This window comes from Acinonyx jubatus, chromosome B4 (assembly GCF_027475565.1).
Source record: "Acinonyx jubatus isolate Ajub_Pintada_27869175 chromosome B4, VMU_Ajub_asm_v1.0, whole genome shotgun sequence".
Classification (NCBI taxonomy): domain Eukaryota; kingdom Metazoa; phylum Chordata; class Mammalia; order Carnivora; family Felidae; genus Acinonyx; species Acinonyx jubatus.
In genome coordinates this window covers 45,574,065-45,602,009 of record NC_069387.1, presented here as the reverse complement: position 1 = coordinate 45,602,009, position 27,945 = coordinate 45,574,065, and the positions used below count along the sequence as shown (strand labels likewise).

General features: G+C 41.5%; 1 protein-coding gene across 4 annotated transcripts in view; it reads left to right on the top strand.

Moving 5' to 3' along the window:
- GPR19 (G protein-coupled receptor 19) overlaps positions 1-22,813 on the top strand; it is a 40,945-nt gene extending 18,132 nt beyond the window's left edge. For 3 of the 4 annotated variants that reach the window (XM_027035588.2, XM_053225845.1, XM_053225844.1), the window contains exons 3-4: positions 401-557; positions 20,937-22,806. In XM_027035588.2, the coding sequence (XP_026891389.1) occupies positions 20,959-22,206 (1,248 nt within the window). In that variant the 5' untranslated portion in view covers positions 401-557; positions 20,937-20,958 and the 3' untranslated portion in view covers positions 22,207-22,806. Of the gene's footprint in view, positions 1-400; positions 558-8,099; positions 8,983-20,936 lie in introns of those variants that run through there. The other variant, XM_015061714.3, reaches the window with a different exon arrangement.
- Positions 22,814-27,945: the final 5,132 nt, after the last annotated feature.

The window sequence follows — 27,945 nt, the reverse complement described above, 5'->3', positions numbered from 1 at the left end:
ATTGATAATAAGAAAGAAAGGGGCTGGGAAGAAAGCATCATTTCCCTCACTACCAAGCAACTCTGAATGTCCATAATAAAACGTTCAGATGAGAAATAAAACAAAAAAAGAAAGTGGAGAAGGCTGGAGGTTTGGTTGAGTCTTTTCCTTTTCATATGGAGATTTTTGGTCAGAGCCAATCAGGTCGGAGATTTCTGCTGCTTTGCTCCTGAAAGGAAAAGTGGGGGAAGGGAGATAGAAGATGGCCACATTCCCCCCTTGAACCACATGATCCATTTCCCATGTGACACATTCCAGAGCCTTGGAAAGGATAAGGGAGGGGCACCAAGAGAGTGGGGCTGGGGGCGGGAAGATGGTTTAACCGTCAACCCAGTACAGCGTCATCTTGTCTTCTTACCAGGAAGCAGGCTACGAGCCAAGGGGAAGGCAGAGGACAGAAATGAATGTGTTCCCAAGCTTTCCTGGTGGTTTATGGAATTCTCCAAACTCCTATGCAAGGGTTATTCCTGACAGAGAAGACCAAAGGAGACCATCCCTGAAATCAAGTCCAGATGAAGGTATGCACTAGGGATCCTGTGGTATTGCGGCTGAAATTTGGCTTAGAGAACATAATACCTTCTTTTTTTCCAGGCAATTTAGAGATTTTTGTCATGGCTTAGATGTCGGTTAGGGGCTTTAGATTTGTTGCAGGTTTAGAAAAGATGCCTAGATAGTTCTGTAAAAGGAACAATTTACCAGAGTAAGTGCCTGTTGAAGAAAAATTGATAGAAATTTTGTACAATGATAATTAGTAAAACAAAGTACTAATTGATGAAAACGATTTTTTCTTTGAGTCCTGGAAAGAAGAAAAAAAATAATATTACTGAAATCAACTAGATTTCATTGTCATGGCAATAAAATCTTGTTTCCTCCCTTGCTTATTCTGTGCCCATGTTCCCAGAGGTTATTGGCAGTGGCTTAGGGAGCCTGAGCGGGCAGGCGTGCTGTTTCTTTGTGCTGTGCAATTGTCTTCCTTCTGATGTTCCTGATTCAAGGAGAGCTTATGATTATTTCCAGCTCTGGTTTTAGATAGTAGAGTGCTACTGACTTCCAAATCTTACAGAATAGCCATCAAGAAGGCTCCCAGGAAGTTCTCAAAGGAATCTTCTAAAGTTACAGGCTAAAATAATCTGCTATGTACTTAAATCTTGGTATCTTTGGCCATTTCTACCTAGCACAAAGAGGGAAGTTAGCAAATTTAAATTTTATTTCATCTTTTAAAAAATACTTACAAAGTTATTGCTATGTGCAAGACATTATTCTAAGCACAAATAATCAGTCATTTAATCTTTATAATAACCCTCTGAGGGAGGTATTATTAGTACCCACATTTTGGTAATGAAGAAACTAAGGCACAGAGAAATCAGGGAACATTCCCAAGATCATACAGCTAGCAAACCCTAGAAATAGGGTTTGGACCCAAGGAAATTGACCCCAGAGTCCCTGATTTTTAACTACTAAACTATGCTTCTTTCCTGCTTGTGTTATTTCAAATGATGTCAACAGCTGATTTGGCTACAAATTTTGTTCAGCTGATGCTACTAGAAGATCAAATTAGCTTGCCTGGCTAAAACAGATCCCCGGTGGAATCTATATTTAATCTTGAATTATCCCAGTAGTCATATTCTGTACTCCCAAATAACCAGTAAGTAATTGCCTGTTCTTCTCTTCCCTTTTTGCTGTATAGATATTTGGTAGTAAAGTACTGTGTTACTATGGTGACCAAATGATGTCTAAAGGCAAAAAAATCTAGAATTACCTCATGGTTGATTTTTTTTTTTTTAATCGAACTGAACATATTTTCATCCTCTGAACCTAGTAATAAGACCAGTCTAAACATGTTATCTTTAAAAGGACTTAACTTGGTTTTCAAAATAAAACAAAGAGATTAAAAACTTTAGAAATTATGACCACAAACTACGGTATCAAACAGACTAGATTTATTGCTTTAAAATAATATTATCATACTTCAAGGTAATAACAGATCATTCTCTTTACAAATTATTTTAGGTTTTTAAGGGAAAAATAAGTTTTTCCCTTAACTTCTAGAAATTTCTGAAATATAAAGATTTCCTCTTTTTGGTCTGTGTAGTTTCCCTTTTGGCTCTTGACAGTAAATGATGACTGATCTCATACTTCTGTGCTATGGAAAAACTATGAGAAGTTACTAGGTCAAAGATACAAAGAGGAAGAGAAGGGATAGAAATCTAAAATTTGTAAAATTCTTCACTAAATGAGGTATTCCCCTTCAGGGTTTCATCGAAGAATACTTTGAAGAGTGATTGTGTCTCCTACGATACTGAACTTTAGTCCTTTATATTAAGCCTTGGATCCCTGCTAAAATCTATGTTTCCCTGGGACAAGTACCACTTTTACACTATTATAGTCATCTAAAATGAGCTCCTTGAGTGAAGGGACCATATCTTCCATCACTGGGTTTCTGGCACTTAGCACCAGGCCTGGTTTATGGTAAGCTCACACTATACATTTGCGAAAGCTCTGGAAGCTTTCTGCTGGAGCCAGTTTAGGGGCCCACCTCTATTTTATGCTGCATGTGCTTGTAGAGAGGACAGTGAAGAGGTGAATGTGTAGTGGGAGAGAACTTAGCAACTACATATAGTCAAAACTATGCCTGAAATTTATATACGCTAGTCAGGCTGACCCTGAAGCAGTAGCACACTAGAGTTCAAGAAGTATTCATAAATTCCTACCTGGGGATATCCAATCCCCCTGACATTTTATTTATCTTTAGAATGAGGTTCTCCTGATATTTTTATTTGTGTCTAGATATAGAGGCACCCTAATGGTCTCATTTTACTCTGATGCTCTGCCTGGCATCATCTCCCAACACTGAAATAGTTTATCTTGGGTTGAGGCTGAATGTGATGAGGTCAGTTCCTGCCCCAGGCAGGCTTCTCCTAATCAGGTGTGGCTCCCAGTCCCCAGAACACTTAGCCAAGAGCTCACATGACTATAGGACTCCTCCCCCAGAGAACCCTGGGATCTTTAGTGTCAGAGTAGATTGGAGCCACAGTACTTTTCCCAAACCATGGCAGTTAGGACTTGAGTGCAAAAGATTGTCTCAGGTTATCTTGAAAGTTTGCTTAGGATTTGAATTCAAGTTAGCAGGTTAACTAGGGTTTAAACAGTTATCCCTCTTGGAGTACCTGCCTGGCTCAGTTGGTAGAGAATGGAACTCTTTATCTCAGGGTCATGAGTTTGAGCCTCATGTAGGGAGTGGAGATTACATTAAAAAATAAAAATAAAATAAATAAAATAGTCACCCCTCTTTATAATATTCAGAGACATATCCTATTGTTCCCATCTAATTCAGTCATTAAGGAGAGGAAGAAAAGGGTTTGTGGATAAACTTCTCCTTACCGCCTTACCTCCGGTGTTACCTGCTGAGTGAGTTGTGCAGAAGAAAAGCTGTGCTGGAAGCACTGTACAGCCAGGCAAGTACGGCATGCCCACCACACTCATGCAGGGCTTCTCAGGTAGGCAGGGCTGGTGTGCTCGAGAGGCTTAGGTTTGGAAACCTAGCTGGGCTTCCTACTCATCCCTCTCAAGTCTACCAGCTCTACTTTCCCAGCTGAACAGGAGAAGGTAGAACAGAGAGACAAAGCAGAGAGGCTTCCCCTTAGGGAGAGGCCTTGCCAACCTGGAGGCTAGTAATGGAAGAGGAAATAGGAAGAGGGACACTGAGCCTGGGTGAAGGATACGAGAAAGTGAGACCGGGGCCCTGCCTTTCAGTCACAGTAACTTGCCCACTGCTCACAAACCCTGCCAAATGAGTCAGGCCCTGCCAGCCAAATTACTGAATCTTTTCCTAGCATATGTGTATATAGGGAAGAGGAAGGAATAGAAGGAAGAACCAGAATATGGATGCAGCATCTCCTTTATGAACTAAGGCCAAAAATGACATGAGATGGGACGTCGTCTCTCTAAGAGGACAGTTTAAAAAGCAAAAGAGGCGTTAGCATGATGAATATATTTTCCTGTTTATGGAGTCATTTTTCCCTGGCTAAACTTTTAAAACGGTCATCTCATGGAATCTCTCATTCAGCATACTTTCCTGGGCACTGGATGTCTGTCATGTGTAATCCTGATACAGACTCTGTGACATAGGTTATTAGCCCCAATTTCTGATCAGGAAATTGAAGCTCGGAGAGATGGACTAACCTGCCCGAAGTCCCACGCAGCAGATAGAGCCAGGATCTGAATTCTGTCCTCTTTCCGCCATATCACAAGTAAAGTTCTTTCCTCTGCATTCTTTAAAAATATAGTATATGTTTTTGGATATTAGGTTAATATAAATACAGTTCTGGAAAATTTGGAAAACTATAGAACTGTAATGAAAATAAAAATCAGTCATGATCTTGCCACCTGGAAACAACCATTGTTACAATTTTGTTATATTTCTTCTCAGTCTTTCTCAATACATACAGTGATAACAAAAGTCAGTGTTTGTTGAACACTTGCTTTGTTCCAAACATTGTTCTTAGCTCCTTTCCTGCATCATTTATTTTATTCTCACAACAAATCAATAAGGTGGGTACCATTATTATCCTAATTTTATTGGTAAAAAGCACTCAATAGGGACAAAAATGTTAAGTAACTTGGTAGAGGCTACCTAGGTATTGAGTGATCTGAAACCCAGGCAGGTTGCTTTATAGCAGGGTTTCTCAACCTCAGCACTATTGGTTTTTGGGGCCAGCTAACTCTGTGTTTGTGGGGGGCTTTCCTACATTATTTTAGAATGTTTAGCAGCATACCTGGCCTCTACCTACCAGATGTCAGTAACACCCTCCTCCCCCAATTGTGACATCAAGAATGTCTTCAGACATTGCCAAATATCCCCTGGGAGGCAGAATTAACTGTGAACCACAGCTCTAAGAGCCCATGCTCCCAATCACTACATTATACAGCCTCTTCATATTTGAAATGTGTGAAGAGTCATTTTCTTCCACATCTAAGGAATGTAACACAACTTCCAAGTTTGGGTGTAGCCTATGAAACCTTTTGGAATGTCAGTGGCTTTATAGATCATGGGTAGGAGATTAGTTACTTCCAGAAAAATGCTCATTGGTAGACTTTTATAACAGGTTTATCATATTCCCACCATTGCCCAGTTGGGAGAATAACTATGTTTTTCTTCCTTATAGTCTTTTCTCTGGTTCTCTGTGACAGGCACCCTTAGCCTTCAAGAATTCAGATTTCAGGGGCACTTTGTTGGCTCAGTTGGTTAAGTGTCCGACTTCTGTTCAGGTCATGATCTTGCAGTTCATGAGTTCGAGCCCCGCATCTGTGCTGACAGCATAGAGCCTGCTTGGGATCCTCTGTCTCCCTTTCTCTCTGCCCCTCCCCGCACATGCTCCCTGTCTCTTTTTCTCTCAAAAGTAAGTAAAACATTTAAGGAAAAAAAGAATAAAAGAATTCAGATTTCAGGTGTACATTTACAGTATATAGCATGCTCTTATCAACTATGGTGTCAAAATATATGCCAAGCAAAGGATATCTGTTGCAAATAATTGCTTGCTAATATATCAAATACCAAGATTTGCCAGTGATTAATTTTTTAAATTAATTAGAATAAATTTAAGGATATCTACACAATTGTTTTCTTTTCCACATGATTTCTTAGTTGAAGACTCAGTTTTGGAGTTATAGGTCAGGCTCGTAGAGTTGCACATAATTCTGGATACATCTGTAGGGGTGTGTCACATGTAAAAACACATTTGTCACATCTGTCTCTGAGGAAGAAAAGCTAAAAATGATTGGTGTAGGTGACTTGGGTCAACCATGGCTGATGTACAGAGAGGATTAAAGTATGAACCAATGAGAAATGATAGCATCGTTTTAACTTATAAAATGTCTAAAAATATATGGTACTAAAATATGTATTAACCATGTGAAAAAAAGCAAATACATGTCAAACATATTTTCAGTGACAGCTGGCTACATATAGTTGCATAATTTGTCCATGAAGAATGCACATTAATGCAAATTCAAATCTAAGTTCTGCTCCATGAACTTAAAGGTTTGCTTTCTTGGAAAAACCCTGATTGAGGGCAAAATTTACCCAGAGCGTTGATGTTAATTTGATGTGAAACAGAATATAAATGCTTCTGAAAAACAGAGTTCTTAGTAACTCTGTTCAGTGTTTACACTCAGTTCTTAAGGAAAACCATCTTCTTTTCAAATGACTGTAAATCACATCTACTGTATCGTTCTGTGCTTTGAGTGTAATGCGTCTGGTCTTTGCCTCCTCCTTCTTTCCTGAGTTTCACTAGAGATTTTAATACTGAAATCCAAGCTTGAAAATGAAACTGAATGCTTACCTCCAGAACAACTGCTCGCCTCTACTTTAACTCAGTGAGCACACAGCAGCTATTCAAAAACCGTTTGCTGAAATGAATTACATTGAATTTGGGGAGGTGCAAATCCCTTGGCCAAATTGTTTCCTTCAGAATTCAAAAGACTCCATACTGGGAAGAGAGGTGTGGGAAATTGGTAGAGGATGCTAGTAAGTTCTTCTCCCCTCTGAGAAGCTTGGTTTAGATAGAATGGAAGGCAAACACAGGTGGCAGGTCCTCCCTGACCCATCACCTCTTGCAGGGAATCTTCAAGAGGTTGCTGGCTCTTCCAGGATAATTATTGGGGCACCTGGGGGTGGCAGGGGCAGGGTGCTTAGCTGGCCCATAGGGGAAATTCATCTCTTCTTTGGAGACCCATACTGTTCTTGGTTATCAGAAGCTCACAGAAGCCTCAGCAGCCCTAACCAACTTCCCTCTCCTCCCATCAAAATGCCCTCTTGGGATGAGCTCTCTGCCGGGTGAAAGTAGTGGGTTATATATTAAATGAATGTGTGTTGTTCCTTGAAACGTCTATCAGTTTTAGTTCATTACACTAAAAGGAACTTAGAAGTCATCTAGGCCAACTCATTGATATTGTAGACATGGAAATGGAGAGTCAGAGAGATTGATTTACTTAAGGTCCTTACAGGGATCTAAAAATAAGACCTGTTTCTCATGACTTTCTGTTCAGTGCTTATGATCAGAATCAGAGCCCTGGTTTCTTAGTCCCTGGTCCAATCTTTAAGGTAAACTACACTCTTTAAGCTTTTCAAGGTTTCTACTAATCTAGATGCTGGTGGGGTAGTGGAAAGTGGTAGTGTTCACACCCAGTTATCTAAGAAATGCCATATTGAAAAAGAATAAAAGAATTCAGATTTTAGGTGTACATTTACAGTATATAGCATGCTCTTATCAACTATGGTGTCAAAATATATGCCAAGCTCCTATTATTATTACTGCTCAACAAATTAACACAAATTTAGTAGCTTAAGATAATAGCTATTTATTATGTCACAGTTCTGCAGGTCAGAGGTCTGAGTGGGTTGGCTGGTTTCTTTGCTTAGAGTCTCACAAGGCTGAAATCAAGGTGTGGACAGGACTGTGTTTCTTTTTAGAGGATGATTCCCCTTCCAAGCTCTTCTCAGTGATTGGCAGAATCCAGTTCTTGTGGTTGTAGGACTAAGGTCACATTTTCTTCATGGCTATCAGTTGGGGACCATCCATCACTCCTAGTGGCCTCTCTCTGGTTGTCACACGTGAGCCCCTGTATCTCAGAGCCAGCAACAGCATGTCCACTTCCTTGTCATGCTTGGAATAACTCTCTAACTTCTTTTGCCTCATCTGTCTGTCTTTTTTTTTTTTTAATGTTTTATTTATTTTTGAGACAGAGACAGAGCATAAGCAGGGGAGGGGCAGAGAGAGAGAGACACAGAATCCGAAACAGGCTTCAGGCTCTGAGCTGTCAGCACAGAGCCCGACGCTGGGCTCAAACTCACAAACCGCGAGATCATGGCCTGAGCTGAAGTCAGACGTTTAACCGACTGAGCCACCCAGGTGCCCCTCATCTGTCTGTTTCTAACCTGAGAGGATTCTCTGTTTTTAAGGGTTCATTCATTTATGAGTCTCTTTTGCTGTGTGGCATGGACATCTTTGGTGTGGGGGGGGGGCATTTTGCCTCCTACATATATTATTTCCTTTAAATAACGGCAGGGCTCCATCCTACCAGGCTAAGTGGAAAAGTCAGTGACAAACTTTACTGGGACTGGGAGTGGGAGTCTCTTTCTCTTCCTACGTCCTGGGGTTCTTACAGCAAATGTATGGGATGGTCGCTCTAGCCTTCGATCCCTTCTGATTATAGCAGAAATGTAATTATGATCTGGGCCACCACGTGTCCTTGGAAACTGGTAGATCTGTGTTGGTACCACCCCTGGGGCAGTGGACTTTATTCCCAGCTAGAAACTCTATGCCTTGAGTCCACCCTGCTAGCTGCACTCCTCTATTACCACTTGTCAGTGGGGAGCAGTAGGGAAGTGAGTGCAGTGGGGAAGTGAGGCAAGGGTTCCAGGCCAACATTGTTTTTTGTTTTTTAACAACTTTATTCATATACCAAAACATTCCCTCATATTAAGTGTATAAGGCAGTGATTTTTGTTATATTTACAGCATTGCACAACCATCACCATAATCAAATTTTGGAACCTTTTCATCATTCCCAAAAGATCTTTTGTGGCCATCTAGGCCTGCCTTTCACATGACTCCAGGGGCCACAGCCACATCCTGGTTCAGCCATCCTTGTTTCTCTCTCCTACCCTCTATAGAAATCCCGTCAGAGAACTCAGCCTCCAGAAAACAAAAGCCAAGGAAACAGTGTTGTCTCAGGCCCAGTAATACAACTCTCCTGCAAAATAAGGCAGAACTTAGGGTCTGGGGTCATTCTCAGAAGGGGACAGAAAAAAAAATCTCCGCAAAGAGCACAGCACAAATCAATTCTCGAGTGACTTATTATCTTGCCTCCGTACAATGCGGTGGAGTCTTCCAGTTGCAATTATCAATGGGCAACACTGACTCCGTGGAACAGTGACCTGCAGGTGAGTGAATCAGGCCTCCTCTTTTCCCCCTCCTCTAGGCAGAAATGAAGGCATTCTTTGCTCCCTGCTTAAATGACCAGGTGGGGACATATTGTGGAGTGGGATAGGCGAATAGGGGAACCAGTCTGGTACAGAGTCAAACGAAGTTCCCGGAGGCACTTAGGCCCTCTAGGCCCCGCTTACCCCTTTTTCTCTCTTTCTTGTCCCCCACCCCCTGTGAGATAGGTTCTTTTGACTGCAGAGAAGTCTGAGTTGCCTCAAGGAAAACAGCCTATCACAAGTACTAAGTCCAGGCCTTAAGGAGCCTGAAACATTGTTCAAGATCTGCAAGGTAGCTGGGGATCCAGGGCAGCTTAGGGACTGGGTTTTCTTGTCTTGTCATCTGTCTGCAGCAGGAGTCCTAGGGAGTCTACTAGCAATGGCTTGTTCTTCTCTGTCATGGCTGCTACTGCTTCCTTTGGTTCCCCAACTACCCAGCCCTAAAGAAGGTCCTCCTACCGTGCTCTGCTCTTTTCTTTCACAGAACTCACTACAACTTACTGGTTTTATTTGTACTTATTTATTCCTCTTCTCTCCATCCCTCCACAGCATAGTCGTAATTAGACTGTGAACTTCCTGAAAGTAGGGACATGGTTTTATTGGTCATTGTATACATAGTTCTTAGCACAGTACATTCTGGCACGTAGTATGATCTTAAAATGGATTTATGGAATGATGAATGACTTAATGAAAATGGGCAAAGAATCTCAATAGACATTTCTCCAAACTTATCTATTTATCTGACAACTGGATGTCTCTACTTGGGTATCTGCTAAGAATGTAACTCACCCAAAATAGAATTACTGATTTCCAGATCCCCAAACTTTTTCTCCCTCCGCCCCCCCCCCCCCCCCCATCGCAGACCCTCAAACCTAGGAGTCATCCCTGTTCCCCTAACCCCATCACACACCAGCAGATATTCTTGGCTCTGTCTCCAAAATATTTTCAGTAGCCGTCTACTTTTCTCCACCTACATTGCTACTAGGTCTAAGCCATCATTATTACTTACTTAGCTTATTGTAATAGTTTCTTAACTGGTGCCCCCACTTCTCTCAGCCACCTACACAGCAATTAAAGTTGTATTTTTAAAACATAAATCAGGTCATACTCCTATCACTCTTTTGCTTAAAGCCTGCCGTGAGTCTCATTGCAATAAGAATAATATCTGTGCCCTGCAATGCCATATGTGATTTAATCCACTGCCTACCTTTCTGATTATATCAGGTACCATTTTATTCCACATTCATATGCTCCAGCTACATAACAAGCTTATTCCTGCCCCAGGGTCTTTGCACACATTGCTTCTGCCTAAAATGTTATTCTGACTTTCCTGTGGCTGGCTTGCCATCACTGGAGTTTCAGCTGTAGTATCACTTCTTCAGAGAACTGTTCTCTGGCCACTCCATCTAAAATAAGACCCTATGTTACGATGGTTTTAGAGGCAAGTAATAGAAAACTCAAAGGGGATTAAAGCCATACAGAAACATTGCTTATTTGAGAAGCCTAGTGGTGGCTGTTCTAACATTACCTCAGTGTCAGGACACTGGGTAATATCTTTTTGAGTCTCAGGACTTCCCCTGCCCTTATTACTGGGTGATAAGATACCACCCAGTGCCCCGACCTCTTCACATGACAGTTTACAAAGGTTAAGAAGTAAGGGGCAGCCAGGCCCACAAGATAGAACACTTTCCACATGCCTCTTTCCTCTTATCAAGAGAGAAACATTTTCTCAAGAGCTTCCCAACACCCACCTAGAGATTTCCTCTTGTCTCAGTGCCAGAAGCAATGATGGTGTGACCATCCCTAGCTGCAAGGCATGGCAGAAAGTGGTTATCTTGCCTTTTCAGCCTCTTGAGAGAGGAAGGCAAGGGAGAAGTTGGGAATGGCCATTAGGTAACCGACCAGTCACGTGCCATCCCATTTTTCATGGATCCTTGGTCCCTCATTTTGCTTTATTTTTCTCCCTAGTACTAGCCATTTCTTTACTCTTTATGTATTTGTTTAGCTGTAATTTGTTTTCCCTACTAGAAGTAAGCTCCACAAAAACAGGGACCTTGTCTGTCTAGCTGACTTCTATATTTTTAGCAATTAGCACAATCCTGGTTCATATTAAGTGATAAAAAATATTGGGTAATTGTATAATTGAAGACTATTTTGCATATACCATTGTAAGAAAATAGTCATTTCTTAGGGTGATGTTTCTTGATATTTCTTCCCCCCCCCCCCATTTTGTCTGACTTTATAGATTTTGTGTGAACAGTAGAGAGAGGGAGAAGTTCAGTATTATTAACCCTGGAGCTGCATCCCTCCTGCACAGAACTTTACTAAGTGGCAGTGGGGTGAGAGAGATTGGCTAGTGTCCTTTATATGCACCTATAGTGAGATGCTAGGGTAACCTAACATTTTCTCCTGCAACATTGTTTGTAAAGAATTTGGGGAGGACTGCAGCTCATGACCAACAGAAACGTTCATGTGGGGTAGAACTTGGGTTCCTTTCTGTTACATTCTTTTGGGTGTGACATTTATTCCAGTGCTAGCCATTCCTACATAAAACTGTCAAGTAGGTGCTTCTTCACCTTCAGCCTTTCACCCTTCACCCACTCCCTCCCATAATGGCACCCCATCTTTATTCTCTCAGGTGTGACTGTCCTCAAGACTTTTAGCATCTCTTCTTTTTTCCTTTCCACTAAGATCATTGATCTCAGAGATAAAGGGGTCTCTTCTGCTTATAATAGTAAAAATATTTACTCTTTAAGAAGCATTTACATTTTAATAGGGACCTTGACTTTAAAAGAATGATGCTCTAATGGTAAGAGAAGTTGAGAAAGAAGCTTTCCTCGTTCCCAGAAATCACTCCAAGGATGCTGACTCTGTTTATTTCTGATATTTTAGAATTCATGTGAATGACAAAGAAAGGTAAAGGTGGTAGAAGAGTAATACAGGTCCATGGACAGCCAGTATCCAGACACAAAGATGGTGTGCCCAGACTGCTCTTAGGACACTGCTCGATCCCAGGCTGGAAACAGATTCAAAGGCACAGAGCTGGAAATATTATGGAGGAATATTTATATGTTATATAACATACAATAGAAAAGGGGGAAAGGGCAGTAGAGAAAATTCCAGGTTTAGTAAGCATGTGATACTAGGGGTCTCCGATGGTGGAGGAGAAACTGTTTCACTGGAAATATGAGGTTCTTTTGCAATTATTCAGAATTACTTAATGGAAATAATTTAAGTAGAGTGGATTTCATATGTTTTTCAGAAAGACATTCAATTGATTGTATTACATATTTTGGTTTAAAGTATAGAAAAAGGTTTTATTTGGCTAATCTGTCACTAAAAAAAATCATGCCCAACTTGGAGAAAGGTTGTGTTGATTTATTTGGATCTTAATGATTTTTCCCTTAGAATCAACAATGTGAATAATGATTAGGTGCCAAGGCCCCTCTGCAAAAGCCATTCACTCTTAACCCAGTTAAATTATGTGACTGATGTTAGTATTATCACTACAGTATGAGATGTGGTTACTAAAATTTGCTTGTTGTATGGCTTTTGAGACTTCCATGGGCTAACAGTAGTAAGAGTGCTAATTTTTTTTTAAGTTTTAAAAAGTTGATATTTAAATTGTTTAGTTAACATACAGTATAATGTTAGTTTTAGGTGTACAGTATAGTGATTCAACACTTCCATTCATCACAAAGTGCTGATCAGAAGTGCACTCTTTAATCCTCATCACCTAGGTCACCTGTCCCTCCGGCTCCCCTCTGGTAACCATCAGTTTGTTTTCTATAGTTGAGTCTTTCTTGGTTTGCCTCTCCTTTTTTCCTCTTTGCTCATTTGTTTCTTAAATTCTATATATTGTGAAATCATACGGTGCCTGTCTTTCTCTGACTGATTTACTTCACTTAGCGTAATGCTCTCTAGCTCCATCCTTGTTGTTGCAAGTGGCAAGATTTCATTCTTTTTTATGGCTGAGTAATATTCTGTTGTTTGTGTGTGTGTGTGTGTGTGTGTGTGTGTGTGTGTGTGTGTATCACATTTTCTTTATCCGTTCACCTATCAGTGGACACTTGGGCTGTTTCCTTAATTTGGCTATTGTGATAATACTGCTATAAACATTTGGGGTGCACGTATCCCTTCAAATTAGTATTTTTGTATTCTTTAGGTAAATGCCTCGTAGTGCAGTTGCTGGATTGTACTAGTTCTATTTTTAACTTTTTTAAGAACCTCCATAAGAGTGCTAATTTTTTAAGCACTTGCTATGTGCTAGACACTGCATTAGATTATGTATAGACCTGCACAAAGATAAGGCTTATTGACAATTTTCCTCATACTAGGCAGATTGGTTGGTATTAGCTCATTTAACTCCTGTGCATATATTATCTCATTTTATCTTCATAATAATCAAATACGATAGGAATAATTATCCTTATTTTACAGATAAGAAAACTGGAGTTCAAGAAGGGTTAGATCATTTGTCCTGGGTCACACAACAACTTAGTGAGCAACAAAGGTGGAATTTACACTTGAGCTTTCTGACTTCAAAGCCTTCATACATGTACGCTTTGCAATATTCCTATATTGTGAGATGAGAAGATTTTCAGCACAGGATTATGTTCTGGGTGTAGGTTTGCCAGATTTAGCTAATAAAAATATAGGATACCAGTTAAATATTATATGGGATATATCTATGCTAAAATATTGTCCTTTATCTGAAATTCATCTTTTACTGGGGATCCTGTATTTCATCTGGCAGGCATATCTGGGTGGCACATTGTGAGAACGTGTCTTATCCTCTCTGGTTTTTTTGTTCCCCCACCACAGTCATGCTGGTGGCTACCTGGGCCTTATGTAGTTCCATAAAGCACTGAGCTCAGTGTCCACACCAAAGCCATAGCTCAGAGCAAGAAAGCGAGATAACCATTCAGGAAGCTTCTGAAGAGCCTGTGTGGCCTCCTTAGCCATTTGTAAATTCAGGGATGTAAATTCAGGGCTTCAGGGTATGTTGCCCTGTAAATCCTGCCCTACTGGAGGCAGTAGGCTGGTAAATGTTAAACATCTAGTTGAGCAGGAGAAGAAAAAAAAAACAAAACCTGATTTGTGGTGTTTGTCAGTTTCCATGGTGTGAATATTCCTGCCAAGGCTGATTTATACCTGCATGATGTCATTGAACTTGGAGTTGCGAAGAAATGTGCACAGCTGGCTCTGGGGAGCTCATGCAAGCCAGTCCCCCACTACTGTTTTGGGTATTTCTTATTTTCACATATACAGCCTACTAACAATGCAAGGTTTAAGAGCAAATATCTACCACCATGGTATTTTCTAAGTTACAAAAATTAAAATTTAAAGGAGACATTTCCCTACTTGGGGCACTACCATTGATCAAACTTTTCCTCACTTTCAGTTCAAACGGGTTTAGAGTTCTGCTTTCATCCTGTGTTTAAAAGCCAATAACGGTTAATCATGTGTTATAATGAATTTCCAATCATCTCACATTTTTCATTCTGAAGAAAGGCTGTATTTCCAGACCAACATGTCTTACTGTACTTTTGATGCCAAGCCTCTGTGCAGTATATGGTGGGAGTGATTTTTTTTCCCCAAATGTTCACTATGTCACATATTTCTGAGCTAGCATATTGAACAGATGTATCTGTGGGTAGGCAAGAGGCTGTGGCGGAATAATTTTACATTCCTGTGTTTGAGGAGTCAAGAAAGACCTATCCATGTACAGCCAGTGTGAACCTCTGAATTCAGATCCAGCCTTTTGTGGCCTCCCTAGGCATGAAGCCCCAGTGGTGGTTAAGAGCATGGGCTTTGGAGTGAGGCAGTCCTGGGGTGACTACTTTATAACTGTATGATCTTGGGGAAGAACTTCAGTTTTTTCCATTTGTGAAACATGGCTATTACCTACCTCAAAGGACTATGTGTATGAAGTACCTGACATATAGTAAGCACAAAATAGATATCAATTCTCAGTGGTGTTAATGCTGTAACTACTGTCATAATTGTAATTAGTCTTACTGCTCAGTAGTAAACAACCTTATCTTATGTATCTGCTTTGGTCCAGCAGAAGCTTACCATGGTACAAGAAAATGTTTCAGGTTGGTTTTTTTTTTCCCCAACCAAATCATGTAAAAAAAAAAATTCAACATTATAAAAATTCTAGTTTGACATTAAATGTTTAAACAGATTTCAGAAATAAAAATGGTCTTTCTCTATTGTAAGAATGCCTGTGAATCTTTATAATTCCATGGGGGAAAAGAGATCAGTTGTTAGGGTTCTTTGAATCTAGAAGCTGAAGCAGCAGTTGATGCTTGGCAAGGAATGGCCCCTGGTACAACCCTGAAGTAAACCAAGTTTGTCAGCTGTGTGCCTCTGTTCCTCTTTTGGTCCTTTTGTTTGTTTCTCATCTTTCATGCATTCATCCACCTATCAGTGTGATTTTCAAAAAGCTAAAATCATGACTCACTCTTACACAAATAGGGGATGAACGTAGGTCAAAGATTTATCAACTTGCTACTGAAGAAACCAATGAGGTAATAGGGCTGGTTCTAAGAGCATTTGAATAGATGGGTATTTATAGGGTTTTGTTATTGTTATTGTTTGTTTTTTTAAAGAAGATGGACATAAGCTTGCTAGACAGACACAAAACTAATGTCCTACTGAGCAATAAGTTCATAACTCTTGGAGTTATTTTTTCTGCTAGACAGAAATCTGCATGTTAACATGTATTTTCACAATGTCTGGGCTTTAGTCATATAGTAAATAGCAAAATCAAGCACAGATACATTCTCCCAGAGAATTAAATAATTCTTTGGGGGAACCCCCTTTAACAGTGTCTTAGCATGACATTAAAAAGATATGCTATACTCTCTTTGCTTTATCTTCAAGTATTGGATACTTTTTATTAACACATTTATCCATTTATTTATTCAGTAAACTTTTAGTATCTATATGCCCCAGGGATGCAGAGATAAAAACACAGTCCTTGCCCTAAGGAACTCATAACCTTATGAAGCAGAGCAACATTCAAAATAAAAGTTGCAGGGTGCCTGGGTGGCTCAGTTGGTCGAGCATCTGACTTCCACTCAGGTCATGATCTCATAGTTCATGAGTTTGAGCTCCACATCGGGCTCTGTGCTGGCAGGTCAGAGACTGTCTGGGATTCTCTCTCGCCTTCTCCCCTTCTCAAAATAAATAAACTTGAAAAAAACAAAAACAAAAAACAAAACAAAGTAAAAATTGCAATATACAGTAACAGGCATTTACCCCAGGCTCCTGGGGGGGGGATGGAGGTCCACCCAGTCCCTAGCTCTATACCATGTCAACCCATCCACTATTTCCCCACCTGTATATTGCAATAGCTCTCCTAGAGCCTGATAGATGAATGATAGCGTATAGAGATATATTCTAATAAGGGCCTTCAGTACTCAACTCAGTGGGGTGTATCATGTGGCAGTCTCAGAACTGAAGGGGAAGAGAGAGGTGGAGCAGGAAAGAGGTGAATACGTTTTTCCTGTTGCTGTTAAAATTACTGCATATGGATAACCCAGACATAATAACTAATTAAACAACCCTTGTATTTCAGAAACACTCCCCTGAAGAAGGATTTATTTCCAAATTAATGGGGTAGGCGAAATTTTACTTTGGAACCTGAAATTTTACTTTGGAACCCTAGAATTTAGTTATAACATGGCAGACTATTTTTTGGGGGGTGGGGATTGCAGAAGCCTGTCTGAGGACAGACGTCTCAACTACCTTCACTCTCCCTTAAATGAGAATTCTACTGCATGTAGCAGTCGATGGAGGTGACTTTAGTTTCACAGTCTGTTTTCCCTGTCTCCATGGTCACCAGTGTTTCAGCTCCATGAGAAGACACAATGACTTTCTATCTCTGGGTTTAATTCTCCTAGCAGAGCCCCCTATGGTAGGAGTCCTACATTTCAGTTCTCTGTCCCTATGGATTTGATTCAGTAAATATTTAATGGGCAATTATTAATGTAAAGACAAAGAATAGCATTCTTCACCTGGGAGCCCACAGTTTGATGGGGGAAGTCAGAAACATGAAAGCAATTCTGAAGCAGGGACTCCTGATCTTGGCTGCACATTAGGATCACCTGGGGGGTTGCACTCCAGGCCAGTTAAATTAGAATCTCTGGGGGAGGACCAGGACATCGGTATTTTTTAAAAGCTCCCTGAGAGAGTCCAATGCGTTGCTAAGCTAGAGAACCATTGTTCTAAAGGAAAGTATACTTGGAAAATGCTGCAATAAAGGACTAACAAAGTGCTGTGTGAACAAGGATACCACAGCCATTCTGGCATTGTTCATACTCTCATCCACTGTTGACCACATTTCAGCCCATGAATGCAGAAAATGTAACCTCTCACTGTAACCTTGGGGAAATTTTAGGTCAGTTTGATTGTAGGACGTTTAGAAACTGTGTATACTCTAGGAGGTGTGGTTTGTAGGAAACTATGTCCCCTAAGGGAAAGGGGACCCAAAAAAAGATGACCCCCAAATTCATTCCACGTGCTCTCTCTCTTCTTTGGAATGTTTTTTTCACTCCCTGTCTTCCTAAAGAAGTCCTAGTCTCTAAATCCCCAACTCAAACATCACCTCCTTTGTGAAGTGTCTCCTTTCTTTTTCATATCCCATGCAAAATTGGGTCCTTGTTTTTCTCTGCCACTTAGCTGCTTGCCTTTTTAGCATCAATTATAATTATTACAGAATTTAGTTATGTCAGGCAGCTGTTTATACATTTTCCCTCTTACAGGCTTTACTTATCTGTTTCCCTAGTACCTAGCATAGTGTCTTGTCTTGGTTTATTGAATGAAAAAACAGAGCCGTAGCAGTTGTACGTAATGTCCAAAAAGTCGTGCCATCGTTGGGGAGACCTGGACTCAGGACCTCCTCAAGGCTCCCTCGTCCAATTTCTGAGCTTTAGGAGCCTCTGCTTCTGAGTGGTGGGGCTAGAGAAGTGGGCAGACACACTCGCTGGTGTAATGCAGCTGAAGGAAGTGATGGAAGCCCTCCTGGTGCTTTAGTTGTGGTGGTGAACTTGAGTTTCATCTCCAGAATTTTGCTACAAGGGAGAGAGAAACAAAAGTAAGTTCACAGGTTCAAAGTGTGTGTGTTGACTATTGAAAAGAGGCTATGCCACCAAGTCCTGTTTTATTTACGCTGCAGGCATCCCCCAAAAGTTGAGCACAGCCTGGGAAGATTCCTCGTCTGTTTTACTTTTAAACTTTAAATCTTTATTATATTTTATTTTATTTGTAGGTAATCCCCACACCCAGTGTGAGGCTCAAACTCCCAACCCCGAGATCAAGTCACACACTCTACCGACTGAGCCAGCCAGGTGCCCCTAAAGCTTAAATCTTTAAAAAAATAATTTTTTTTGGCATTTCGTAGGTTTTACACATATAAAGGTGAAGAGATCATTTCAAATTTATAAGTACAAGGGTCATGCATTCCAGATTTTCTAGGGAAGTGCTAATTTTAGATCTTATATTCTGTTTTCAGACTGCATATCCTGATTTTTTTTAGATGGAGAGTGTGGTTGGTATTCTTATAATATCACCCAGCCAGCCATGCTTAAAAGCCTTCTAGTAGTCAAATTTCTAATTATCTTACATTTCTTTTGAGAAATCACGTAAGGCTGCCTTATGGACAAAAAAGCCTGAAGGTAATATGGGACTGGCATTTACTACATCACACTGAGCTCCAGATTTTTGTTGAATGTGGTTTCAGGGTGAGAACAGTATATATTAACACTCATCTCCCTACCGCAAATTAGTGCAAAAGTCCTTCAAGGAAAAGTCGGCCATTAAGAACTGTTCTGCCATTAAAAACTGTTCTTTCGGGGCGCCTGGGTGGCTCAGTCGGTTGGGCGTCCGACTTCAGCTCAGGTCACGATCTCGCGGTCCGTGGGTTTGAGCCCCGTGTCTGGCTCTGTGCTGACAGCTCAGAGCTTGGAGCCTGCTTTGGATTCTGTGTCTCCCTCTCTCTCTGCCCCTCCCCCGTTCATGCTCTGTCTCTCTCTGTGTCAAAAATAAATAAAGGTTAAAAAAAATTAAAAAAAGAAAAAAAGAAAAACTGTTCTTTCATTAAGAACTGTTCTTGGTAGGGACCTGAATGGCTCAGTTGGAGGAGCGTGTGACTCTTGATCTTAGGGTTGTGAGTTTGAACCTCACGTTGGGTGTGGAGATTACTTAAAAAATGAAACCTTTAAAAGAAAAACAATAACAAAAACTGCTCTTTAATCCCACCTCTAAACTTCAGAAACGCTTCTGTGTGAGGCTGGTCAACAGGAGCCCACCAACAGGGACAGGGGGCCCTGAGGGAGCTGCTGGAGGGCCCCCCTGCTGTGCCACAGGCTACATGGGACTGCTCTGGTTATTTTGGACATAGATGCTGTGTTTTCTCTTTCTGCTTAATAGATTCAGACCAAATTAGACCTTAATAATCCAACTACAACCAAAGTCACGCCGATTTTAATTGAATAGCCCACAATTATATAATTGTTTTACCTATTAAAATGTATAACTTTTATTGTCACCAACTAGTACCCTAAAAAGTTAAAGGCTAAATTTATAATAATCTTCTATATCTAAGGATCATAAACTTTTACTTATTTATTTTTTTAAATTTATTTTGAGAGAGAAGCATGAATGGGGGAGGGGCAAAGAAGAGGAGAAAGATAATCCCAAGTAGGCTCCACACAGCATAGAGCCCTATATGGGGCTCAAACTCACAAACCATGAGATCATCTGAGGTGAAACCAAGAGTCGGACACTTAACTGACTGAGCCATCCCGGCGCCCCAAGGATCATAAGCTTTTAAAAAACCAGCTGAGGGGCACTGAGTGGCTCTGTCGGTTAAGTGTCCGACTTCGGCTCAGGTCATGATCTCGCGGTTTGTGAGTTCAAGCCCCACATCAGGCTCTGTGCTGATAGCTTGGAGCCTGGAGCCTACTCCAGGCTCCCTCTCTCTCTGCCCCTCCCCTGCTCATGCTCTGTCTCTCAAAAATAAATAAATGTTTATTTACCCAGCTGAGTAACAGTTACAGTTGGCTGGTTTTAATCATCCATTTGCCACAAACTTTCTAGTAACCTGGTTCCATTCTATAGAGAACATCTTGTATGTTCTTTAGTCAATATGTTATTCTATGAAACAGTAACAGCAGAATAGCCTCAAGTTACATCATTTGTAAGTAGCAAGCTATTAGAACAGGGATCATGTCATCTTTTGGAAGAAGCAAGCTATTTTCAGATGTCATTAAATTAGAAGCTACTTCTGGCTCCTGTGAAAGTGTTACATACAGTTGCTCCCTGCCTTTCATAATGCTTCTGTACTGGAAATTCTGCATAAGTAAGAACGGGGCCATCTCGGGGAACCAGCCAGGCTGTCTGCACAGATTCCTGTTAGCTGTTTCCATAGCTGACATCCATGTGTTTCCATCTGCCCTAGTCTTCTTGTCGCAGCCTCACTGCTTTAGTGTCCTGACATTTAGGAACTTCTCACCTGCTTGCCGTGCATTCCATCTGGGAGTAGCACCCTTACCATGAGCCAGATTTGAGTGCCTTAACCCTTTGTGGTCCCAGCGGGTGAAGGCAACAAGGATATGTCTAGGGGTGGGGCTGGGCAGGAGGAGTTCTACCTCACTTGAGTAAGGGTTGAGAAAGGGAGAAGCCAGGGACAGCCTGAGCTGGGATCAGCCAAAAGAGCTCCTAAAACAAAAGAGAAGTGGAACCAGAGCTCCTTCTGGATGGTAGTCCAGGGTTCCTGCCAGTCCACGGGTCCTACTCACTGACAGACAACAACAGTCTCAGTGTCCGATAAGACTGTTAGCCTTAGGAGTCGCTCTTTATAACACCATTTTAACAGGAGGCCTCATTCTTCTTTTCTTATCCAGAACTAAGAGGAAAAAAGTGAATATGGTTTTTGCTCACAGAATGGATAACAGCAAGCCGCCTTTGGTCATCCCCACGCTCCTGGTGCCCCTCCAAAACCACAGCTGCACCGAAACAGCCACACCTCTGCCAAGCCGTGACCTGACAGACTTACATGGGGAGCACGGCTGGATGAGCAACAGAACGGACCTGCAGTACGGACTGAGACCCGGGGAAGTGGCCACAGCCAGCATTTTCTTCGGGGCCCTGTGGCTGTTCTCTGTATTTGGCAACTCCCTGGTTTGTCTGGTCATCCACCGGAGTAGGAGGACACAGTCCACCACCAACTACTTTGTGGTCTCCATGGCATGTGCTGATCTTCTCGTCAGCGTCGCCAGTACGCCTTTCGTCCTGCTTCAGTTCGCCACGGGGAGGTGGACACTTGGCAGTGTGATGTGTAAGCTGGTACGGTATTTTCAGTATCTCACCCCGGGCGTCCAGATCTACGTCCTCCTCTCCATCTGCATAGACCGGTTCTACACCATTGTCTATCCCCTGAGCTTCAAGGTGTCCAGAGAAAAAGCCAAGAAAATGATTGCCGCGTCGTGGGTCTTCAATGCAGCCTTCGTGACCCCCGTGTTCTTTTTCTATGGCTCCCACTGGGACAGTCATTGCAATTACTTCCTCCCTGCCTCTTGGGAAGGAACTGCCTACACTGTCATCCATTTCTTGGTGAGCTTTGTGATTCCTTCTGTCCTCATCATCTTATTTTACCAGAAGGTCGTGAAGTATATCTGGAGAATAGGCACCGATGGTCGGACAGTGCGGAGGACGATGAACATTGTCCCGAGGACAAAAGTGAAAACTATCAAGATGTTCCTCATTTTAAATCTATTGTTCCTGCTCTCCTGGCTACCTTTTCATGTGGCTCAGCTGTGGCACCCCCCCGAACGGGACTCTAAGAAAAATTCCCTTGTTTTCACAGCTATCACATGGATATCTTTTAGTTCTTCAGCCTCTAAACCTACACTCTATTCCATTTATAATGCCAATTTTAGGAGAGGAATGAAAGAAACTTTTTGCATGTCCTCAATGAAGTGTTACCGAAGCAATGCCTATACTATCACAACCAGTTCAAGGATGGCCAAAAAAAACTACGTTGGCATTTCAGAAATTCCTCCCACGGCCAAAACTATAACCAAAGACTCAATCTATGATTCATTTGACAGAGAAGCCAAGGAAAAAAAGCTTGCTTGGCCCATTAATTCAAATCCACCAAATACTTTTGTCTAATTTCGCAGAGTTCTTTCAATTATTGTTATGTTGCCAGAGATTAAAAAGCTTTAACTCTAAAAACAGAAGCTATTTATATGCATTTTTTTTTCTGTCAACTTTCTGAGGGAAATGTTTTATTTTGTAAAATGCATTTAACTATTGATTGGAATTTCTGTGGTTTTCTTTTGGTTGCCTTTTCTTTTAGGGGAAGCTTTCACCTTGAGCTATAGTTAAGAGTTCTTTTACTCTATTAGTTACGTGCATAAAAGAGAGAATGCGTTCCTACTTTTTAGTTACCATTAGGTCCAAAAAGCATAAACCATACACACAGCCTTTGATTAATGACTCAAATTTGTTTTATTCTGTCTCCTTTTTCTCCTCCCTACTGAAATTTTATAACTATGGGCTTCTGTTCCAAATGAAATCTCCTGTCACACACATTTCAGAGACTTGTATTTCTGCGACTAAGTAACATTGAGGGAGTGTTAATATTGTATATGTTTTTACATTACTTTCTTCCAAGTAATCGCTGTCCGGATCTCCTGTGGAAAGCACCCCGTATGATGGAATACACTGGAACTTTCTGGGAAGTCTTCTGTGATTAAATTTGACTCAGGATTCTTAGGGAAAGAAACTTATAAAATTGCCTAATATCTCTCTCTCTCTCTCTCTCTCCCTCCCCATCTCTCATTTTCATTCTCCCTTAACCTAAGCAGTTGATGAGGTCTTGAAAATTCCGAGGTCAATATGTTTTTCTCACATCTGTGTCCCATCTGGGCTGTGTCTAGGATGTTTACTTCCCTTCTATGAGTTAAACTCAAGCAAATGAGTAGGTGTCCTTGCTAGGCAAGCCCTTTAGAAAATGCCAGTGGGAGAAATGACACATGGCGTTTCTCTGTGCTCTGCGCTTCAGGCAGAGGGCTTTGGCTGCCTGGCCCGACCTCTATAAATAGATATAGCCAGGATGAGAAGCACCTGCTTCATCCTCCTTGATACTCTGACCTGAGGCCATACGTCCAACCAGCGCCTTTTTCCCCTCATCTCTCTCCAGGATACATCTTCATAGCCTGGCCAAATTCAGACTCTTCTTTGCCTGTGCTATCTCTAGGTTTTCTTCTCTGCTTGTCAGCTTTCTGTTGTTTCAAATCTAGGTCCAGCACATTTTAAAAATGTTCCTATTTAAACAGTAAAGGGCCTACATGGGGCACCTGGGTGGCTCAGTCGTTAAGCGTCCGACTTTGAGTTCAGGTCATGATCTTGCAGTCCGTGGGTTCGAGCCCCGCGTCAGGCTCCGTGCTGACAGCTCAGAGCCTGGAGCCTGCTTTAGATTCTCTCTCCCTCTCTCTGCCCTTCCCCCACTCATGCTCTCTCTCTGTCTCTCAAAAATGAATAAATGTTAAAAATAAATAAACAATAAAGGGCTTACAGACAAGACAGTATGCATTTTCACATCCCAGTTAAGAGCTGCAAATAATAATTCCAGTTCTTCAGCAATTTTACCCGCATTATTTTATCCTCTTGGGAATTCTGTGATGTACTACTTGTCATCTGCGCCTCATAGATGAGAATCTGGAATGCTGTTTTGTGACTTGCCCACATTGGAGTGTGACAGAGCTGGTATTCACACTCAGGGCCTCTAACTGCACGTATATCACTCTTTCCTTGACACTACAGATGTCTCTCTAAGGAACACACGAGTGGCCAAACCCGTCCAGGCCTCCATGGGTCTTCTGGCTGCTGCTTTGGTAGAAATCTAAGGTCTAAGAGAATCCGCCCATTCTTAAAAGGAGAGTCTAGGTGGAATTTAATGAGCTGGCCCTCACCTTTTCTTTGGCTGTGGATAGGTTGTTGGACTTGTGCTGAATGTCAGAGATACAGACAAAGGGAAACAAGACAAGACTGGGTTCAATAATTAGGACAAGGAACAAGAACAAGAAAGCATTTCATCTATGAAACATCTACAGAGCCGGTGTTTTTAAATGGAACTGCTTCCTTCAGTCAAGTTCAAAAGGCAAAAAGAACATCTCATATTTTTCTTTTTCTTTTTCCTCCTCATCTTCTTCTTCCTTATCCCATCAGCAGATGGCACTCTAAAATGACAAAAGAAGCTAGATATTTCTCTCACTTAGCCCTCGAATTCTATGGTTCAGACTTGTTAAAAAGCAGAGAAAACCCTTGCATTTTGGTCCATTTTTTGGTCCATACTGTTGGTCCATTCAAAAGGAATATTTTTAAAAGATTGTAAAAAGTTAAATTTAATTCATCTCAATTTTGTTTATATATATATTTTTAGGTTTTAGTTTAAACTAAAAGAGTTCTAAGCTTCATTCTATCTATAATGTTCTGTGAGTTTATCCTAGTCGGTGGAAATTCAGTGAGACAATTTCATAGCTGAATTATTATAGGTCATGAGACTGATTTGGTTGACACTTTAAGGTTTTTTTTTTAAAGAATCTCCCAAATAATGACAAATTAAAAGTGTCAACCAAATCATAGTCTCATGACCTATAATAATCCAGCTATATTCTCTGAGCATGTTGATAATTCACTGTATTTTTGTTTAGTCTGTTTTTAAAAAATTTTTTTCAATGTTTATTTGTTTTTGAGAGACAGAGAGAGACAGCTTGAGGGAAGGGGCAGAGAGAGAGAGAGAGAGACAACAGAATCCAAAGCAGGCTCTGGGCTCTGAGCTCTCAGCACAGAGCCCAATGCAGGGCTCAAACCCATGAACCATGAGATCATGACCTAGCTGAAGTTGGACACTTTACAAACTGAGCCACCCAGGCACCCCTAGTCTTATTTAATATTCAGGATTCCTGTTGTCTCACTTGATCCTGAAATAGAGGAAACTGGATATAATTCACAGATTGATGAGGCTTTGCATAAGTCCCAACAGTACAAGAACAACATTCTCCGTAACTCATATCTGCCTAGCAAGAATCAGTTAAATCACAGGGAGGCAGCCTATTGGAGACAGTAAAAACATTACCCCAGTCTCCTTACCAGGTACATATGAGGCACGCCATGAATCTGGATTCATGTAGCCTCCAAAGCGGAGTTCAAGAAAAATGATAGTGGGGAACAGGGTTCAGAGTAGAGGTGATGCTCATACCTGGCTCCCAGAGACTGTCAGAGGAAGGGACAGGGACGCATCCTTTAAGGTGGAATTCAAGTTGTTCCTTTTCTTCTAATCTTCAGTGAAAGCATTAGTCGAATCAGCCTGCTGCTGAAAGTCCACAAGCACATCCTGCTCATATGTGCTTCTCAGTTGACCTGACATGCCAGGTTTTTACCCAAGATGGCTGGAGCTGATTCCCTGGGCCAGAGTTCCTTGCTCAGGAAGGACAATTTTACCCAGGGGGGGCCTCCACCAAATATGTGGGAGCAGTCATTTGCCAGATAAGGTGGGCAGTTTTGTGTCTTGGGGTGGGCACAGTCTTTCCCTTTTCCCTTCCAGTCTTGCTGCCCCCTGCTCAAACTCACTGTGAAACAACATAACTGAGATCTTTTGGAGCTACTGGACCAGGATCAGCTTCGAGGATGAGCTCCTCTGGAATAACTGCATGTAAAAGCAATGAAGAATTACAGAATTTTGGATTAGAAGGGACATTGAGAGACCTAGCCGATGCCCCTTATTGTTCAGGAGAGGAAATTACAACGAAGGGAGGTCAAATTAGGGGTAAACTAAAATGCCTTCTACCAACCAGTCCAACATCCTTTTATATATATAAAGTTTGTTTGTTTGTTTTGAGAGAGAGAGAGAGAAGAATGCACACTAGTGGGGAAGGGGCAGAGAGAGAGGGAGAGGGAGAATCCAAGCAGGCTCCGTGCTGTCAGTGCAGAGCCCGACGCAGGGCTCAATCTCAGGAACCGTGAACTCATGACCTGAGCTGAAATCGAGTCAGATGCTCAACTGACTGAGCCACCCAGGCGCCCCCCAGTCCAACATTCTTTTAACTTCACCATTCTGCTTGCCGTGGCATGATTCATTTATTGGAGAAAAAATCCTCCCTGTGTGCAGAAGTCTATGAAGAGAATAAACAATTCCCCACTGTTCAGTTAACCTGCTAATTCATCTGGAACAGAGACTACCTTGGCGTACTCTAATTAGAGAACAGGGGAGACAAACGGACTTTGTCTAAGTGTTTTGCAGAATGACCGCTTGGTGGCACTGTGGCTAGTAGGTAGAGCCCACCACCTCTTCCTGATGCCTGTCACATGGGCAATTTCTGAGAGGTCCTGGTCTCCTAGCAACAAGTCAGGGAAAATTGCTGAGCACAAGAAGCAGCTGTAGATTAACTGATCAATCAGTGTGTTCAAAAGACAGAGCATCTAAACATTTGGAGGAAATTCCAAAATAATTAATACTCTTTACAGACATGAAATCACTAGTCAAAATATTATTTTAAATCCATTTTGCAAATGGTATCACTTTCACAAAACCCCATCAGACACCAAACTGGCGGGAGTGCCACCCACACTTACCGAGGCCTCTGTCTTTTCTGTTCCCTTTACCATTTGACTCTGAGAATTCATGGCCCTTTTCATAGAAGTGCAATCTAGACTTTTCCTAAAAGTAAATGTCCCTATGCTCCTAGGCAGTTAAGTTTATTTTAGGTTGAATTTATTTTAGGGCCCTCTCATTTCCCTCAGACCGTCTTTAGTTTTTTGATCCCCTATAATCTGGGCCATTCTGCACTTTTTGCTCAACCGAACAAAGCTCTGTATTCTTTTCCAGAAGAAGCCTCTTTAAAAGATTGCCTTTTAAAACTCCCCATCAACACTGAGTTATACAATTAGGGCTATACAATTAGGATTCACCTATAATTTGAAGAATGTGCGATTTCACTTCTGCAGGAAAATGACTCCCAAAAAGTCCTGGCCTCTGCAATGAGGGGTGCATGTATATCTGCACCCCTGCAGATATCCTGCATTCCAGGATTATAATGTAGGTCTGGAAGCTTGCGAATATAATCTGGTTTTCAGCAGGCAGCAATAAAGTAGTCCCAGGTATTTGCCCACAATAGCTAAATACAGATTAACACTCCTCTAAGGGAATTTTTTTTTTTTTTTTAAGTCTGCAATCTAAACTGTAGCTGTAACATTCCCTGATTCCCCTTTAAGTGTTTGAGGATTCTGGTTCTGGCAGCCTGAAATTTTTTTTTTAAGTTTTATTTATTTATTTTGAGAGAGAGAGGGAGAGAGAGAATCTCGAGCAGGATCCACATCATCAGTACAGAACCCGATGCGGGGCTCAAACTCATGAACCATGAGACCATGACCTGAGCCGAAACCAAGAGTCAGATGCTTAATCAATTGAGCCACCCAAGAGTTCCTCTAAGGGAATTTTGAATGAATCTTCTCTACTCTCCTTCCCTGACAGATCTTCCAAAGAACAGTCTAAGAAGACTATATTCCCAGGGCACCTGGGTGGCTCAGTTGGTTAAACATCTGACTTTGGCTCAGGTCATGATCTCGTGGTTCATGAGTTCAAGCCCCGTGTCGGGCTCTGTGCTGCCAGTTTGTAGCCTAGAGCTTGCTTTGGATTCTGTGTCTCCCTCTCTCTCTGCTCCTCCTCTGCTCATGCTCTGTCTCTGCCTCTCTCTCAAAGATAAAATAAAACATTAAAAATTTTTCAAAAAATGAAAAAGAAGACCGAGTAGGCTTAGGTCTTCTAAGGTCTTAGGTCTATTAGTGTTCTGCTAATAGGACCCTGAGCGTGCTGGGTGAGGACATGGCAGAGACACCTGGACAACA